Consider the following 17,038-nt stretch of genomic DNA (forward strand, 5'->3'; position numbering starts at 1 on the left):
TTTAATATTAAATTAGAGAAAAAAAGTTGAAGAAATTGGATACAAAGTCAAATGAGATAAATATTAGGAGGAAAATTATAAAGAAAAATAAAAAAGATATGATATAGATCCCATTATCAAAATAATAAATTCCAGATAGTAAGAGTAGAGACCAAAGATGGTAAATTGACACACAAAAAATACAAGAAAGTTTCCCAAAACTAGAGGACACTAGGTTGACAAGTTTCCTGAGTGCCTAGCAGAATAAATTTTAAAAAGACCATATCTCAGACTTCCCTAGAGGCCTGGTGGTTGGAGTATGCAGGACAACGCAGGGTACATGGGTTTGATCCCTGGTCTGGGAAGATTCCACATGCCGCGGGGCAACTAAAGCCCATGCACCACAGCAACTGAGCCCGAGCTGCAACTACTGAAGCCTGCATGCCCTACGGCCTGTGCTCTGCAACGAGAAGCCTGTGCAAAACTAGAGAGTGGCCCCTGCTCACTGCAACAAGAGAAAGCCCATGTACAGCAATGAACACCCAGCACAGCCAAAAAAATAACAGAACAATAAAACTCGAGTTCTGATTAAAAAAAAAAGACCCCTATCTCAGATAATGAATCTAAAAGCTTCTAGAGAAAAAAACCAAAACAACCAAAAAGACTAACTACAGAGAGTGCTCAGCATGGCATTGGGCTTCCCTGGTACATCAGGTGGTAAAGAATTCTCCGGCAATGCAGGAGACCCAGGTTTGATCCCTGGGTTGGGAAGATCCCCTGGAGAAGGAAATGGTAACCCACTCCAGTATTCTTGCCTGGGAAATCCCATGGACAGAGGAGCCTGGTACAGACAGTGAGGTCCCAAAAGAGCTGGACAAGACTTAGCAACTAAACAGCAAAATCAAGAAAGGGGAAGATAAGTGATCCAAATCAGGAGAAAAATAATAGTGCAGAGGGTTTTTAAAAAAAAAAAAAAAAAAAAAAACACCAAATACAGACTGGAATAGGAGCATGCAGGAATCCAGAGTGATGACCCCAAGAAAAAAACAGAGTTGATAAATTAATTTGTGTTACCAAGTGGAAAGTGATGCTGGAAGAGTTTCACAAAACTGGTAGAAAGAAGACACTGAAGAAACTATACAAGTGAAAAAATGATTTGACTTCAACTTGCTGATTTTATATAGATAAAAGGTTTTGATATGTTAAATGACATGTAATAATTAGTGTCACAAAGGACAGAGGTATCAGTTAGCACAAATGGGGATACTCAACCATCTATGGACATTGTTTCAGTAAATGGAATTTACTAGCGGTGCTGCCATTCTGAGTTCTGGTTCCAGCCTTACTTCTAAGCATGTAAAATTAGGGAAGTTAACCATTTCTACGACCAGTGTATTCTCTTGGAAAACTTCTGTTAGCCTTTGCCCTGCTTTATTTTGTACTCCAAGGCCAAACTTGCCTGTTACTCCAGGATCTCTTGACTTTCTCTACTTTGGCATTCCAGTTCCCCATGATGAAAAGGACCTCTTTTTTTGGTGTTAGTTCTAGAAAGTCTTGTAGGTCTTTACAGAACTGTTCTGCTTCTTCAGCATTAGCGGTTGGGGCATAGACTTGGATTACTGTGATGTTGAATGGTTTGCCTTGGAAACGAACTGAATCATTCTGTTGTTTTTGAGACTACATCCAACTACTGCATTTTGGACTCTTGTTGACTATGAGGGCTCCATTTCTTCTAAGGGATTCTTGCCCACAGCTGTAGATAAAATGGTCATCTGAATTAAATTTGCCCATTCCCGTCCATTTTAGTTTACTGATTCCTAAAATGTCAATGCTCACTCTTTTCATCTCCTGCTTAACCACATCCAATTTACCTTGATTCATGGACCTAACATTCCAGCTTCCTATGAAATACTGTTCTTTAAATCACTGGACTTTACTTTCACCACCAGACATATCCACAACTGCAGAAGGGGTGACAGAGGATGAGATGGTTGGGTGGCATCACTGATTCAATGGATATGAGGTCTGAGCAAACTCAGGGAGACAGCGAAGGACAGGGAAGCCTGGTATGCTGCAATTCATGATATCACAAAGAGTTGGACACAATTTAGTGACTAAACAACAACAATAAACCATTTCTAGATCTGCAGTTTTCTACAAAATCAGCTATGAAGTTTTGCTTCATCAGCTATATTCACCTGACCTCTCAGCAACTGACTACCGCTTCTTCAAGCATTTCAGCATCTGCAGGAAAATGCTTCCACAACCAGCAGGAGGCAGAAAATGCTTTCCAAGAGTTCGCTGAATCCCGAAGCATGGATTTTTATGCTACAGGAATAAACAGACTTATCTCTCCTTGGCAAAAATGTGTTGATTGTAATGGTTCCTATTTTGAATAATAATGATGTGTCTGAGCCTAGTTATAATGATTCAAAATTCAAGGTCCAAAATCACAATTACATCCGCACCAACCTAGTAACACTAAGATACAGGTTGATATATATATCAAAAAAACTATATATAGTTTTTGCTCAGGTGTCGAAGGCCTCAGTCTTTTTCCCCCACAACAGTGGGTAAGTTTATCTTAATTCTCCCTTCTTGATTGGGGAATTAAGTTTCCTCTAAACATGGTAAACTATTATTTTTCAAACAAGTAATTAGACAGTTCTACTGTTTTGGGCTCACAAGTGGTCCACCTATTTATCCCCCTTATTTATTCAGTGGTCTACTCAGTAAGACTTATAAACACATAATGGACAAATAATAATGTTTCAGTTCTTTAATCTCACTGGCTACATGAATTTATCCTGGTTTAGTCTGAGTTGTCTTGTTGACTCTTTCTCTATTTCTCTAAGATCATGATTATAATCATTTTTTTTGGGCTGTGGTGGGTCTTCATTGCAGCACCGGGCTTTTCCTGGTTGTAGTGCACAGGCTTGGTTGCTGCCCTCCTCAGCATGTGAGATCTGAGCTCCCCTACCAGGGATTGAACCTGCATCCCTTGCCTTTTAAGGCAGAGTCTTAATCACTGGACCACCAGGCAAGTCTCTATAATTATTTTTTATGATTCAGCTTTTCTAAATATTTTACACTAAACCATGTATGATTTTTTTTTTTTTACACTGGCAGTTTTCTTATTTGGAGAAACTATTAAAAATTTTACCTTAATCATAACCTGTTTATGAGATAATTAGCTATTTCCCCCCCACTGATCTTACTTGTGCAGTCTCTGCATGTTCCAGCATTTCTTCAAATTCCTGATACTCTTCATCATCTGGTTCAGCACCTGAGAGGCGAGCTGCCCTGGCCATGAAATATGGAGGTAGCTCTCCAATTGCTGTACCAATACCCTACATAAAAAGAACAAAACATTTACATGAGATTTTCTCAACACAGTGATGCAAAGCAGATTAAATCTTTAATTTTCAATATCACCAAAAGCATGTTAAGATGTATATATTAGGAAGGAAAAGACATGCTACATGATCAGGAGGACATGAGTTTGAATCCTGACCTTAATTAATACGGATCTACACAATGCTTGGCCACATAGCATACATTGAATTCTCAGGCAATCCTGGGTACACTGCAGATTGTAAATGAATGTTAGTTAGTTCTCCAGCATCTCTACTTATATCCTCTGCTCTTATTTTTACATCTCTTTTCATTTTATTAATTCTAGAAATAGCTCACAGTTTTCTAGACTTCTGAAGTATAGCTGATTTGTAAATTTAGTTTCAAGTGTAAAACACAGTGATTCAAAATTTTTATAGATTATATTTAAAGTTATTTTAAAGTTATTATTATTTGACTCTTTCATTACCCCTATAATACTAGGCCTCCCCCTCGTTACTCTTATCGTCCTATTTCCTAGCTTATTATTCCCCACATCAGACTAGTAAACAACCGCCTCATCTCCTTCAACAATGAAAACTTCAACTTGTATCAAAACAAATAAAGGGAATCCACAACACCAAAGGACAAACATGGACACTAATACTAATGTCCTTAATCCTATTCATTGGATCAACGAATCTACTGGGCCTACTGCCTCACTCATTTACACCAACCACACAACTCTCAATAAACCTGGGCATAGCCATCCCCCTATGGCCTATTTTTCTTGTAGCTTATTTATTTTATACACAATAGTTTGTACCTCTTAATCCCCTATGGCTATCTTGCTCCCTCCTTCCCCTCTTCCCTCTCCTGACTAGCAACCACTAGTTTTATCTGAAATTGTTTTGTTATAACCCCTTATTTTTAAAAATTTATACATAAATATATATTCATACACGGTTATTTTTGTCAGTCTTCCTACCTTTTTCAAATGATTTGCTAATGAGCACTCGCTAGTATAGCTCTTAGATATATATTTTCTAGGAAATCTTCTTGTATTTAGGATGTTACTTTAATCCCAGTAGCAAATTTTTTTGTGTGTGTGTGCAGAGTTAACAAACTGTGGTCAGGAAGCCCCCTGAAATCTCAACATTAGGATGGATAAATTTTCACCACAGGAAAAATGTTGATTTCCTCAGGACATTGAGTGACTCATGTTTCAGTCACTTTGTGGATTCTTGTTTTTGAAGAGAATTTTTTTTTTTTTCAATCATCTTAGGATATAAGGATGAAAACAAAGGTAAACAAAGGTAAAAGAATCAGGAACTTGGTTTGAACTTAAATGGCTGAAATACAGGATAGATAATAATTCAAGAGACCTATAGTACCCAGGAAAATTCTTAACTTGAGCCACCCTTCTCTGCCCTGAGTCATAGTGAATGAAAAAGCTTTGGTAGTTTTCAGAAGCAACTTTAGGTCTTTTTGTTTGCTCTGTCCTATGGCTCTGCCTGCTAATGCCCTGATAAGAATCCTCAAGGAACATTACCAAATTCAAGCATCCCGTGATCACAGTGTTATACTCCAGTGTGTAAAATCAACGATCTCCAAGTGTAACTGCATTATCTACATGTGAGCCAAGAGTGAGCAAAAGAATATACTTAAGTGCCACAAGAATAAGACTAGTTAAATACCTAGCTAAAGAACAGAGGAAGGGGAGAGACATACACAGAGAAAGGTACTGGAAGAAAGCATAAATCATATTCTTTGAAACAAGAAAAGTTAACTTTGCCTCCTCTCGAGGATGTTAGAGAATTAATTATTTTAAAAACTGGTAAATAAAGAGAAACAGTCAATTATTTATCCTGTCTTATCTATATGGAAGATAACTCAGGGTAACCAAATTGATGATAAGGAGAAGTTTCTCTTTACAAAAGTATTCCAGTCATTAACCAAAGAAAAAATGATGCAATTGGAATGCCCCCATTTTATAAACCCCAGTAAAATAATGGACTTATATAATAATGGTGTTAATATAAACAGATAGACAGCCAGACATTATTGCACTATGTCCAGAATACACTAGACCATAAAGTATATTCTTGTAAAAAAATAATTTTCCCCCAAGCCTCTCAATCCAGCAATCAATTCTAAGGAAACAGAGAAATATATTTAAATAACACCAACTGGAATACAAACAGTAAAATTCAGCCCATGGAAAACTATACTTGACAAACAATCCAGTTTCATCAACCAATCAAAGATATTGAAAAGAAAATGAAATAAATAATTAAAAAAAAAATTTGAACTCTAATTGGGTAACAGATTTAAAGAGGCTAGTAAATTCTCCTAGGTGTGACAATGTTTTTTAAGTCCTAAGGTTAATATTTACAGATAAAATATGCTATGTTACCTGGAGTATGCTTCAAGATAATTGTGAGTTGAGTGAGGAAGGGTCTAGATAAAATAGTATTAGCCACAAGTGAAAGCTGGCTAGTGAAAGCTGGGTAGCCACTAGTGAAAGCTGGGTAATAGTATATTGAATTAATTATATAACTTCCTGTACTTAAATTTTTTTATGACAAAAAGTAAGAAGAAAAGTTAATTGCAACATTTTATTCAAAACATGAACTTCTCTTCTTCTCAAATGTTCAACAGTTCTGAAAACAATCATATCATTCAAACTTACAACAGATTTTCTATAGTTAAAAGGAAGTAATAATGAACTGAAATGAAATCAAGACCTACAAACTATTTTATACTTAGTTGATCATTTTCATTGTTACATTTTAATAATTCTGTTCATGTTTTCCCATATTAGCAAGGAGATGGTGATCAGGAGCTAGTATTCTACTTTTTATGCATGTAAGTAAAAAGGAAATATAGTCTTCCAGATAGGTCCCCTCAAGACACATTATATTCTAAACACAGAAGTTGGATACCGAAGTCCCATAATTTCATGATTCTTACAAAACAATTTTATAATTCTTGCGAAGTCAACATAAAAAAAAACAAAACTAAACTGTGGAACACTATAAACTGTCAGCCTAAGTTTAATTAAGGGGAAGAAATGACTGGCTTCCTTATTGCAAAAGAAAGACAAGTGGTATTTAGTCAAGCAATAATTCAGAAAATCTTCTAAAAATTGTTGACTATATATCAATTTATTATCTTGAAGTTCCTGTTTCTTGAATTGGAGAAGAGTTTAATGTGCACAAAATATGCAAAACCAATAGAGAAACACAATAACTTCCCAGAGTGTCAATATTATGAAAAGATTTTTAGGAGGAGAAAAATCCTGAATTTTTGTACTTTCAAAAAGTTTTGTCAAGTGGAATCACAAGTAAATTACAAGCATCTTGCTCTTTTGTGTTAGGAATTATAAGTTTAATGCTAAAAATCTAGGAGTAGAATATTTTATATATGCTGACTACTCAGAAGTTATAGTAGTTTGGTATTATCAGTGTTAATAATCTTAAAAAACAAAGTCTTTTTTCCATTAAATATTCTAACTACTACAAACATGAAACAGAGGTTAAAAGCCAAAGTTTGGAGGGTAACTTGGAACCACTGAGAAACTTAAGGTTTTTACAGCAATGTTTAAAAAAATTATACCAATTCTAGTAAAATTATCAGATTGTTTTACAAACAAAAAAGAGAAAGAAAATGTGCTTCCAGTTTCCCTTGAGGTCAGTTTTAAAATGAGTTCAGGAAGGAATGAAGTTCTGATATATGCTCCAACACAGAGGAAACTTGAAAACATTACGCTAAGTGATGTAAGCCAGACATGGACAGATACTGCGTGATTTCATCTATATGGGGTATCAAGAATAGGCAATTTCACAGAGGCAGAAAGTTCAAAATTACCAGGGGCTGGGGAGAGTAGGGAACAAGGAGTTATTGTTTAACTGGTGCAGAGTTTCTGTTTGGGGATGACAAACAAGTTCTGGAAGTAGATATTGATGATGGTTATACAACACTGTGAGTATACTTAATGTCAATAAATTGTGTACATAACCTGTTATGTATATTTTACCACAATAGGAAAAAAAAACCCAAAACCAAAACCATGAATTAACCAATAAATTAGTTTACACCTCCTCACTTTATACCTTATTATCTTTAAGGAGTAAAGTGAGGTAACAGGCCAGTGGTACGACTGAGAGACTGAGCATATCTTTACATATGCATTGAAACATTGCTGCTTCATGGAAATTTCCCCTGAGTCACAGACTAGGAAAAAAACTTTGTATTATGCAGTAGATTTCTCCTTCATAGCACTTATCACAATTAGTTTAAATACTTATATAACTTTCCCACGATACACATACATACATTTTCCCATAACTATTTCCCTTATTAGAATATAAAGCTCCATGTTAAGTTTCACTCACTTATTTTCCAATACTTGGAAGCTTAATAACTATTAATGGAATTTGAAATAATAAATGAAAAGAAAATTTATGAAGCATTACACGGAATGGGTGAATTTAACTCAGATGACCATTATATCTACTACTGGGGGCAAGAATCCCTGAGAAGAAATAAAATAGCCATCACAGTCAATAAAAGAGCCCAAAATGCAGTACTTGGATGCAATCTCAAAAACGACAGAATGATCTCTGTTCGTTTCCAAGGCAAACCATTCAATATCACAGTAATCCAAGTCTATGCCCCAACCAGTAACGCTGAAGAAGCTGAAGCTGAATGGTCTATGAAGACCTACAAGACTTTCTAGAACACCCCAAAAAGATGTTGTTTTCATTATAGGGGACTGGAATGCAAAAGTAGAAAGTCAAGAAATACCTGGAGTAACAGGCAAATTTGGCCAAGGAGTACAGAATGAAGCAGGGCAAAGACTAATAGAGTTTTGCCAAAAGTACGCACTGGTCATAGCAAACACCCTCTTCCAACAACACAAGAGAAGACTCTACACATGGACATCACCAGATGGTGAATACTGAAATCAGTTTGACTAATTATATTCTTTGCAGCTAAAGATGGAGACGCTCTATACAGTCAGCAAAAACAAGACCAGGAGCTGACTATGGCTCAGATCATGAACTCCTTATTGCCAAATTCAGACTTAAATTGAACAAAGTAGGGAAAACCACTAGATCATTCAGGTATAACCTAAATCAAATCCTTTACGATTATACAGGGGAAGTGACAAACAGATTCAAGGGATTAGATCTGACAGACCGAGTGCTTGAAGAACTACAGAGAGAGGTTTGTGACACTGTACTGGAGGCAGTGATCAAGATCATCCCTAAGAAAAAGAAATGCAAAAAGGCAAAATGGTTGTCTGAGGAGGCCTTACAAATAGCTGTGAAAAGAAGAGAAGGAAAGGCAAAGGAGAAAAGGAAAGATATACCCATTTGAATGCAGAATTCCAAAGAACAGCAAGGAAAAAAAGCCTTCCTCAGTGATCAATGCCAAAAAACAGAGGAAAACAATAGAATGGGAAAGACTAGAGATCTCTTCAAGAAAATTAGAGATACCAAGGTAACATTTCATGCAAAAATAGGCACAATAAAGGACAGAAATGGTATGGACCTAACAGAAGTAGAAGATATTAAAAAGAGGTGACAAAAATACACAGAAGAACTATACAGAAAAGATCTTCACAACCTAGATAATCACCATGGTGTGACCACTGACCTAGAGTCAGTCATCCTGGAATGTGAAGTCAAGTGGGTCTGATGAAGCATCACTATGAACAAAGCTAATGGAGTTGATGGAATTCCAGTTAAGCTATTTCAAATCCTAAAAGTTGATGCTGTTAAAAGTGCTGCACTGAATATGCCAGCAAATTTGGAAAACTCAGCAGTGGCCACAGGACTGGAAAAGGTCAGTTTTCATTCCAATCCCAAAGAAAGGCAATGTCAAAGAATGTTCAAACTACCACACAACTGCACTCATCTCACACGCTAGTAAAGTAATGCTCAAAATTCTCCAAGCCAGGCTTCAACAGTATGTGAACCATGAACTTCCAAATGTTCAAGCTTGATTTAGAAAAGGCAGAGGAACCAGAGATAAAATTGCCAACATCCAATGGATCATTAGAAAAGCAAGAGAGTTGCAGAAAACTACTTCTGCTTTATTGACTATGCCAAAGCCTTTGACTGTGTGGATCACAATAAACTGTGGAAAATTCTTAAAGAGATGGGAATATCAGACCACCTGACCTGCTTCCTGAGAAACCTGTATGCAGTCAAGAAGCAACAGTTAGAACTGGACATGGAACAACAGACTGGTTCCAAATCGGGAAAGGAGTTCGTCAAGCCTGTATACATAACTGTCACCCTGCTTGCTGAACTTATATGCATAGTACATCATGCGAAATGCTGGACTGGATGAAGCACAATCTGGAATCAAAGAAACATCAATAACCTCAGATATGCAGATGACATCACCCTTATGGCAGAAAGCAAAGAAGAACTAAAGAGCCTCTTGATGAAAGTGAAAGAGGAGAGTGAAAAAGTTGGCTTAAAACTCAACTTTCAGAAAAAGAAGATCATGGCATCTGGTCCCATCACTTCAAGGGAAATAGGTGGGGAAAGAATGGAAACTGTGACAGACTTTATTTTGGGGGTTCCAAAATCACTGCAGATGGTGATTGCAGCCATGAAATTAAAAGATGTTTGCTCCATGGAAGGAAAGTTATGACCAACTTAGCATATTAAAAAGCAGAGACATTGCTTTGCCAACAAAGGTCCTCTAGTCAAAGCTATGGTTTTTCCAGTAGTCATGTATGATGTGCGAGTTGGACTATAAAGAAAGCGAGTGCCAAAGAATTGATGCTTTTGAACTGTGGTGTTGGAGAAGACTCTTGCGAGTCCCTTGGACCACAAGGAGATCCAACCAATCCATCCTAAAGGAGATCAGTCCTGAATATTTTTTGGAAGGACTGATGCTGAAGCTGAAAACTCCAATCCTTTGTCCACCTGATGCGAAGAACTGACTCACTAGAAAAGACCCTGATGTTCGGAAAGATTGAAGGTGGGAGGAGAAGGGGATGACAGAATGAGATGGTTGGATGGCATCACCAAATCAATGGACATGCGTTTGAGCAAGCTCGGGGAGTTGATGATGGACAGGGATCGTAAAGAATCTGACACAACTGGGCAACTGAACTGAACTGAACACTAGTGATACAGACAAATTGTGAAGTATCAGAAAGATACAAACTGAAAAAAGGTAACCCACTGATCAGCAACACCAAACAATTCATTGTAATGGGCTCCAAAGACTTATATGAACAGACTTAAACTGAGGTTAACGCTGATTTTTATAACTGGAAGTACATATTTCAAGGATTTTACTGATTTACTATATTTATAATGAAATAAAAAATATGGATGTGAACACAAATGAGATCAATTTTATGAAAGGATAAAATATAAAAAATATTTCCAGTATTTTTCTTCACCCAAATGGAAACTGTTACCCCATTAAGCATTAACTTCTCATTCCCCACAATGCTGGTAATCTCAAATCTACTTTAAAAAAAAAAAAATCTACTGCTTCACGGAGCTTATTTATTTTTAAATTAACTAAGTATTAATATGTATTTAATTTTTGGCTGCGCTGGGTCTTCGTTGCTGTGCACGGGCCTTCTACAGCTGCGGCAAGCAGAGCTTACTCTCTGTTGCAGCGGTCTCTCTCATCTAAGGGCACGGATCCAGGCGCGTGGGCTCCAGCAGTTGCAGCACGCGCGCTCAGTTGTTGCGGCACGTCGGCTTAGGTCACTCCATGGCGCATGGGATCTTCCTAGGCCAGGGATCAAACCCACATCCCTTGCATTGGCAGGTGGATTCTTAACCACTGGACCACAAATGAAGTCCCTCCAAATCTATTTTTTGTCTTTATTAACAAATTTGAATTATCTTGATAGTTGATTTAAGTGGAATCATACAGTATCTTTCTAGGTCTAGATTATTTTATTTACCATGTTTTCAAGGTTCATCTACATTGTAGCGTGTATAAAAACCTCATTGCTTTTTATGGCTGAGTAATATTCTGTGTATATACTACACTTTGTTTATCCATTCATCTATTGAGGGTACTTGGGGTTATTTCCTCCTTTCTGATAATATGAATAATGTTGCTTAACAGTGAACTGGAAGTTTCTATACTTATATTTGAGTCCTGGTTTTCAGTTCTTTTGGGTATTTACATTAGAAGAGGGTCACAGAGTAATTCTATGTTTACATTTTTGAGAAACTACCAAACTCTTTTTCATAGCAGCTGAATCATTTTACATTCCCACCAGCAACCTAGGAGTTTTCCAATTTCCCCACATCTTTACCAATACTCATTACTCTTTTTAAAAGAATAATAGCCATCCTAATAGGTGCGAAGAGGTATTCCCTTATGGTTGGATTTGTACTTCCCCAAAAACTACTGATGTTGAGAATTCGTGAACTTACTGGCCATTTGTATCTTTTCCTTGGAGAAGTGTTTATTCCAGTTCTTTGCTCATTTTTTAATTGGGTTGTTAGTCTTTTTATTGTTGAGTTGCATAGTTCTTTAAACATCCTGAATATTAAATCCTTATCTGATATATGACTTATAAACATTTTCTTCCTTTTTGTGGGTTCTCTTTTCACTCTCTTGATACTGTATCCTTTGATGTACAAGAGGTTTAATTTTAGCAAAGTTCAATTTATGTATTTTCTTTCTTTTGTGGCCTCTACTTTCAGTGTCTTATTTAAGAAACCACTGCCAATCATTATGCAGATTTGTCTCTATATTTTCTTCTAAGCATCTTAGAGTTTGAACTCAAGTTTAGGTCTTTGATGAATTTTGAGTTAATTTTTACATATGGTATAAGGTAAGGATCCAATCTTTCTCTTTTGCAAGTGGATATTCAGTTTTCCCTGGGATTCCCTGGTGCCTCAATGGTAAAGAATTCCCCTGCCAATGTAGGAGATATGGGTTTGATCCCAGGAAGATCCCCTGGAGAAGGAAATGGCAACCCATTCCAGTATTCTTGCTTGGAAATCCCATGGACAGAGGAGCCTCTGTCCATACATATAACCTGTGTATTCAGTGAAGAGGTTACAAAGAATTGGACACGAGGTAAGGGACTAAACAACAATAACCATATGCAGTTTTCCTAGCACCTTTTGTTAAAAGGACTGTCCTTATAAATGGTGAAAACAATAGGAACCAATTTAAACACAACTTGATATGTGCTACATTTTTTGTCACAAAAGACAGCTTCAAAGAAGGGAATATGAAGAACAAACAGACAGACAATTAATCAGCGTTTTTTGACATTCTTGTAATACTACAAGCCAAGCCTAATGCTGACTGTTGTGAAGGTAATACGTTTAAGGTACAGTCTGAATTTTTTTGAGAAGCTAAAAATTTATTTGGGGAAGTAAGCCACTACACCAGCCAATTTAAATAATTTGAGGCATGCATGGAGCCAGGCCAAATAAGCGCTTCAGATAATACACACCATGGGAATTTGGAAGAGGCAGTTATCACTGCCAGCTGGGATGAAAATGTCTTTGTTGGCGTTAGTGTTAATTGAGCCACGTAAATCATTTTGAAAGAACAAAAGAAAAACAGAAAACTGAAGTTTATATACATACCCCCTTTCTAGCATGTTCCAAGTAACTAGTTATTTTATTAACAGCTTTTTATCAAAGGAGTAATGTGATGAAATTTATAAAACATATGCAACTAGTACAATGAATCTGTTTCCAGTATTTTTAAGACAGTAACAGGAAATATGACAATTTTTCCTGTTTTTCATATTCAACAAATTCAATATATGGCATTTCCCTTTTAATTCTTTTAAAGCACAACATAACCTCTAACATTTGAATGTTTCAAAACTGCCTCTCCTGTGGGCACTGTATTCATCTTCACTTTAACTAAGACATTTAAGAGAAGTATTTCACATTTTCTATTTTGTAAGAAATTGTTAGAGGGAAAATGTTATAGGGAACATAAAACTTAATAATTCCAAATAATAAATTAAAAAGTAATTCAAATGGTAATAGGAAGTCTTTAGCAACTGAACTATTCCTCAGTGATAGAAACCTGAATGAATTTAGGCATATAAAAAAATGCTTTGTGTAGATATACAGATTAAAATACATTTATCATTGATCACACAGTTCAAAATTTCCCAAAATATATTAACCAAGCCATAAAAAGAATAATTGATACTACTGAAAGTAAATCATCATATAGTTTGATCTCACCTCAAATACAGTAAAGCTTAGTTTATTAAGAAATGTCTGACCTTCCTTTAGTATTACAACAACTCCGAAAATGAAACGAATCTTCTAAAACTAAACACAGAGTATTTAAATCTAAGAGAGAGACATATAATACTTACCAAGTTTGGATTGATATATAACCATTTGCTATGTGTTTATCAAATTTTATAAACATCAGTAAAACTTTACAAAGTAATATATTTGCATCATTTATATTCCTTTTCCCTGCTACTGACTCCTTGGCATCAATACTTGGTGGTACCTATAGTCTCCTGCCTTCCTTCTGCATGTTATTCACAAAAAGAAGCTCTAGAGATTTCTTTTCCATGGAAGTTAGGTAGTTGGTGACTTTATGAATTATTTACTGACTTGGTATATGTTTGGATTCAATTTCAACAAGGTACAAAGAATCAAGACAGTGAGGTTAATTTTAGGTAAGCATGAAAATGGACATCTTACCCACATGCAGGCCTCAATCCTAACTTTTGAGATGATGCTCCATAAAGAAATGGTTCCTTCAGTGCCCTCTTCATCTGGGCAAATAATCTGATCAGGATAAGGTGGTTCAGGGAAATTAACTGAATTGCACTCATAAGCAGCTAATGTAACTGAAGCTATATGTGGACCCTACAAAAATAAAATGAGAAAACTTTGATGAGAAATATTAAAGAAAAAGGAATTATCATGATGTTATTTCAATGTTACCTTAATCACCACACATTAATATAAAAATGTTAGCTTTTAAAGAGCAAGAATTCACCCAAGTATTTCAAGATGCAACTGATAAATTTGAAAAAATAATCACTCCCAGAATCTCTTCAAGGTTTACTTTTTAAAAAAACAATTTCAAATTTATGGGGATATAATTTACATATAGCAAGAGTAATTTTTTTAGATCTATTGTTCAGTAAGTTTTGACAATTATATTTAGTCATATAACCAGGATACAGGTACACAGCATTTCCTCAATGCAAAACGTTCCCTTGCGTCCTTTCCCTAACATGAGTCTCTGGAAACCATGATTTCTCACTTGATTCTTATTTTATTTATCCATACACCTCATTTGTAAGAATGCTATCCCCTCTAAAAAACCTCCTGTGTCCATATTCTTTTAGGCATACTTTGAAAATACTACTTTTTTCCTTACTTTAAAAAGTTGATACAGACACAGAAAAATAAATTTATGTTTACCAAAGGGAATAGTGGGGGGCAGGGCAGGAATTAGGAGTTTGAGATTAACATATATACACTACTATATATAAAACACATAAACAAGGACATGCTACATAGCCCAGGGAACTATATTCAGTATCTTGCGATCACCTACAATGGAAGAGACGCTGAAAAAGTATATACATATGCATATATAACTGAATCGCTTTGCTGTACACTTGAAACTAACACAGCATTATAAACTAACTATATTTCAAAAAACAATAGTTGATGAAGTAACTACCTCACTGATCTTTCTCACTGAGATTGTAAAACAAAAATAAAATTGTGGAACCAGTACCAATGAATTTTTCTTTTAAAGTAATTTTTTTCTATGGAAAATTCTGTCCTGCTTTGTACCTATATTTTGAAACATTATAAATTAATAATAATATATTAGATTAAAATGAATTAGTATTTAGATGTGTGATAAAGGTTTAAATACAATGGTTCTGAAATGAACATGTATGCCAATATGAGGTATCTGCATAATATTCAACAAGGGGCTTTGTTAAAAGTATTAATTCCTGGGTCCCCTAAGCATAAATTGATTCAATAAGTGGACATGGGAACATGTATGTTTTACACAAGTTCCTTTAGGGTTTCAAGTAGGTTCTTATAGTCTATTAAGGGTCAGAAAATACGCAACCTCAGAAAAATCACTTAACCCACTCTTTAGCAAGGCAAAAGAATTAGATTCATTTGATGGCTTTATCTAGTTCCAAAATTAAAAAACCCTAAATACAATCAAGCTGACTATCAAATCCATTGCTAATTTCCAAGGTTCTCATGAAGTGTAAGCTCTAGAAGCTGGATGTTCTTAACATGTCGCTCTAACATACATGATGCCAGTATTCACTTTAAAACATACTGTTGCCATAAGCATAACTTCTACAGCCAGATGTACTGACTCAGGTTCTGGCCTCTGCCTCTTACTAAGTCTTGTTTTCCTCATCTATAAAATGGTAATGATAAAACACCTTCAGGACCTACATTCTGGGGATACTGTGAGGTTTCAATTAGTCAATTTACATAAATATACTTGACTTAGTGCTGGGCATATAGTAAGCCCTCAGAAAGTATTAGCTATTCACTGTTATAAAGAAAAATACTGTATTTGTAGAAAAAATTACACACACACACGGATGTATATATAGACACACATATAGTAAGTGATCTTTGGATTTAAAAAAGTCTTTTTAAACCACATGGTAAAAGAATTTGTGGTTCAAAGACAAACTGAATAAGATGTAGCAATGAGAATAAAACATTAAAGAACTCCTGTTGCTATCAAAGGTGATATTAAGCAAATTTTTTGTTGCATATAATATGAAAAAGAAAGATATTCATAAATCTAAGCTCCATTTCCCCCTAAATGCAGTGGCACTTTGTGTTCAAATAAAAATCTATAAAAAGAAGGCCTACACTTGGCACTGAATCAATTAACTATAAAGTTTTCCTCTGAGCCAAAAAGAAACCTATGTGAATTTTTAGTCTGTTCCTCTTTTTCTTGAGTTTTAATTCACAGAAAACTATAAATAGTAATAATAAGTTTAAAAATAATTACAGAATCTTTTAAAAAGGAATGGTGTATTTTTTGAGAAGCTGTAATTAATCATGAAATATACAGCAATTAATCATGAAATATACAGCTGTTTCTCTGAACATTATTATGTGCATAAAAGATATTTCACAGTTACAGAAAAAGGAATTATTTTGTGATTCTACATACACACACACACAGACACACACAAACACACACACTAAAGTTTGTAGAATTCAGAGGAACTAAATTTCTTGTTGTACACTTACAGACAAGCATCAGACATAATTAAAAAAAAACCTGTTAACTTCACATTTACTGTTTGAAAACACAAAAGAGAAATGTGATACAACTTAAGGTAAAACAAAAGAAATTCAAGAGTTTGTTCATGATATCCCTACACAACTATCCTCTAGAAATGAACTCTAGGAGAACAAAATTTGAACTTAGACACTAAAATAATGAGATTTCTGGGATACAGAGGAAGGAAAAAAACTACATTTCTATTCCAGAAATATAAATAAAATATGCACCCCAACCGATTAAACAGGTCATTCAACAAGATAAAAGACTTATTCACAGTTTTAATTTTAAGTGATTCTAAAAAGGGAAAATTTTCAGCAATCTGTTGAAAATATTTTCCCTAAAGAAAGGATGGTTCACACAATTAAACTGATATATACTTTCCATAACCACACTAATAAGTCATGATTACTCAGCCTTAGTG

General features: G+C 35.3%; 1 protein-coding gene across 7 annotated transcripts in view; it reads right to left on the reverse strand.

Moving 5' to 3' along the window:
• The window catches only part of VMP1 (vacuole membrane protein 1), a 125,672-nt gene that overhangs the window by 63,448 nt on the left and 45,186 nt on the right, over nt 1-17,038 (reverse strand). For all 7 annotated transcript variants that reach the window (XM_006065431.4, XM_006065433.4, XM_006065432.4 and 4 more), the window contains 2 exons: nt 14,016-14,183; nt 3,198-3,329 (listed from right to left, as the gene is read on the reverse strand). In XM_006065431.4, the coding sequence (XP_006065493.1) occupies nt 3,198-3,329; nt 14,016-14,183 (300 nt within the window). The remainder of the gene's footprint in view (nt 1-3,197; nt 3,330-14,015; nt 14,184-17,038) is intronic.

This window comes from Bubalus bubalis, chromosome 3 (assembly GCF_019923935.1).
Source record: "Bubalus bubalis isolate 160015118507 breed Murrah chromosome 3, NDDB_SH_1, whole genome shotgun sequence".
Lineage (NCBI taxonomy): Eukaryota > Metazoa > Chordata > Mammalia > Artiodactyla > Bovidae > Bubalus > Bubalus bubalis.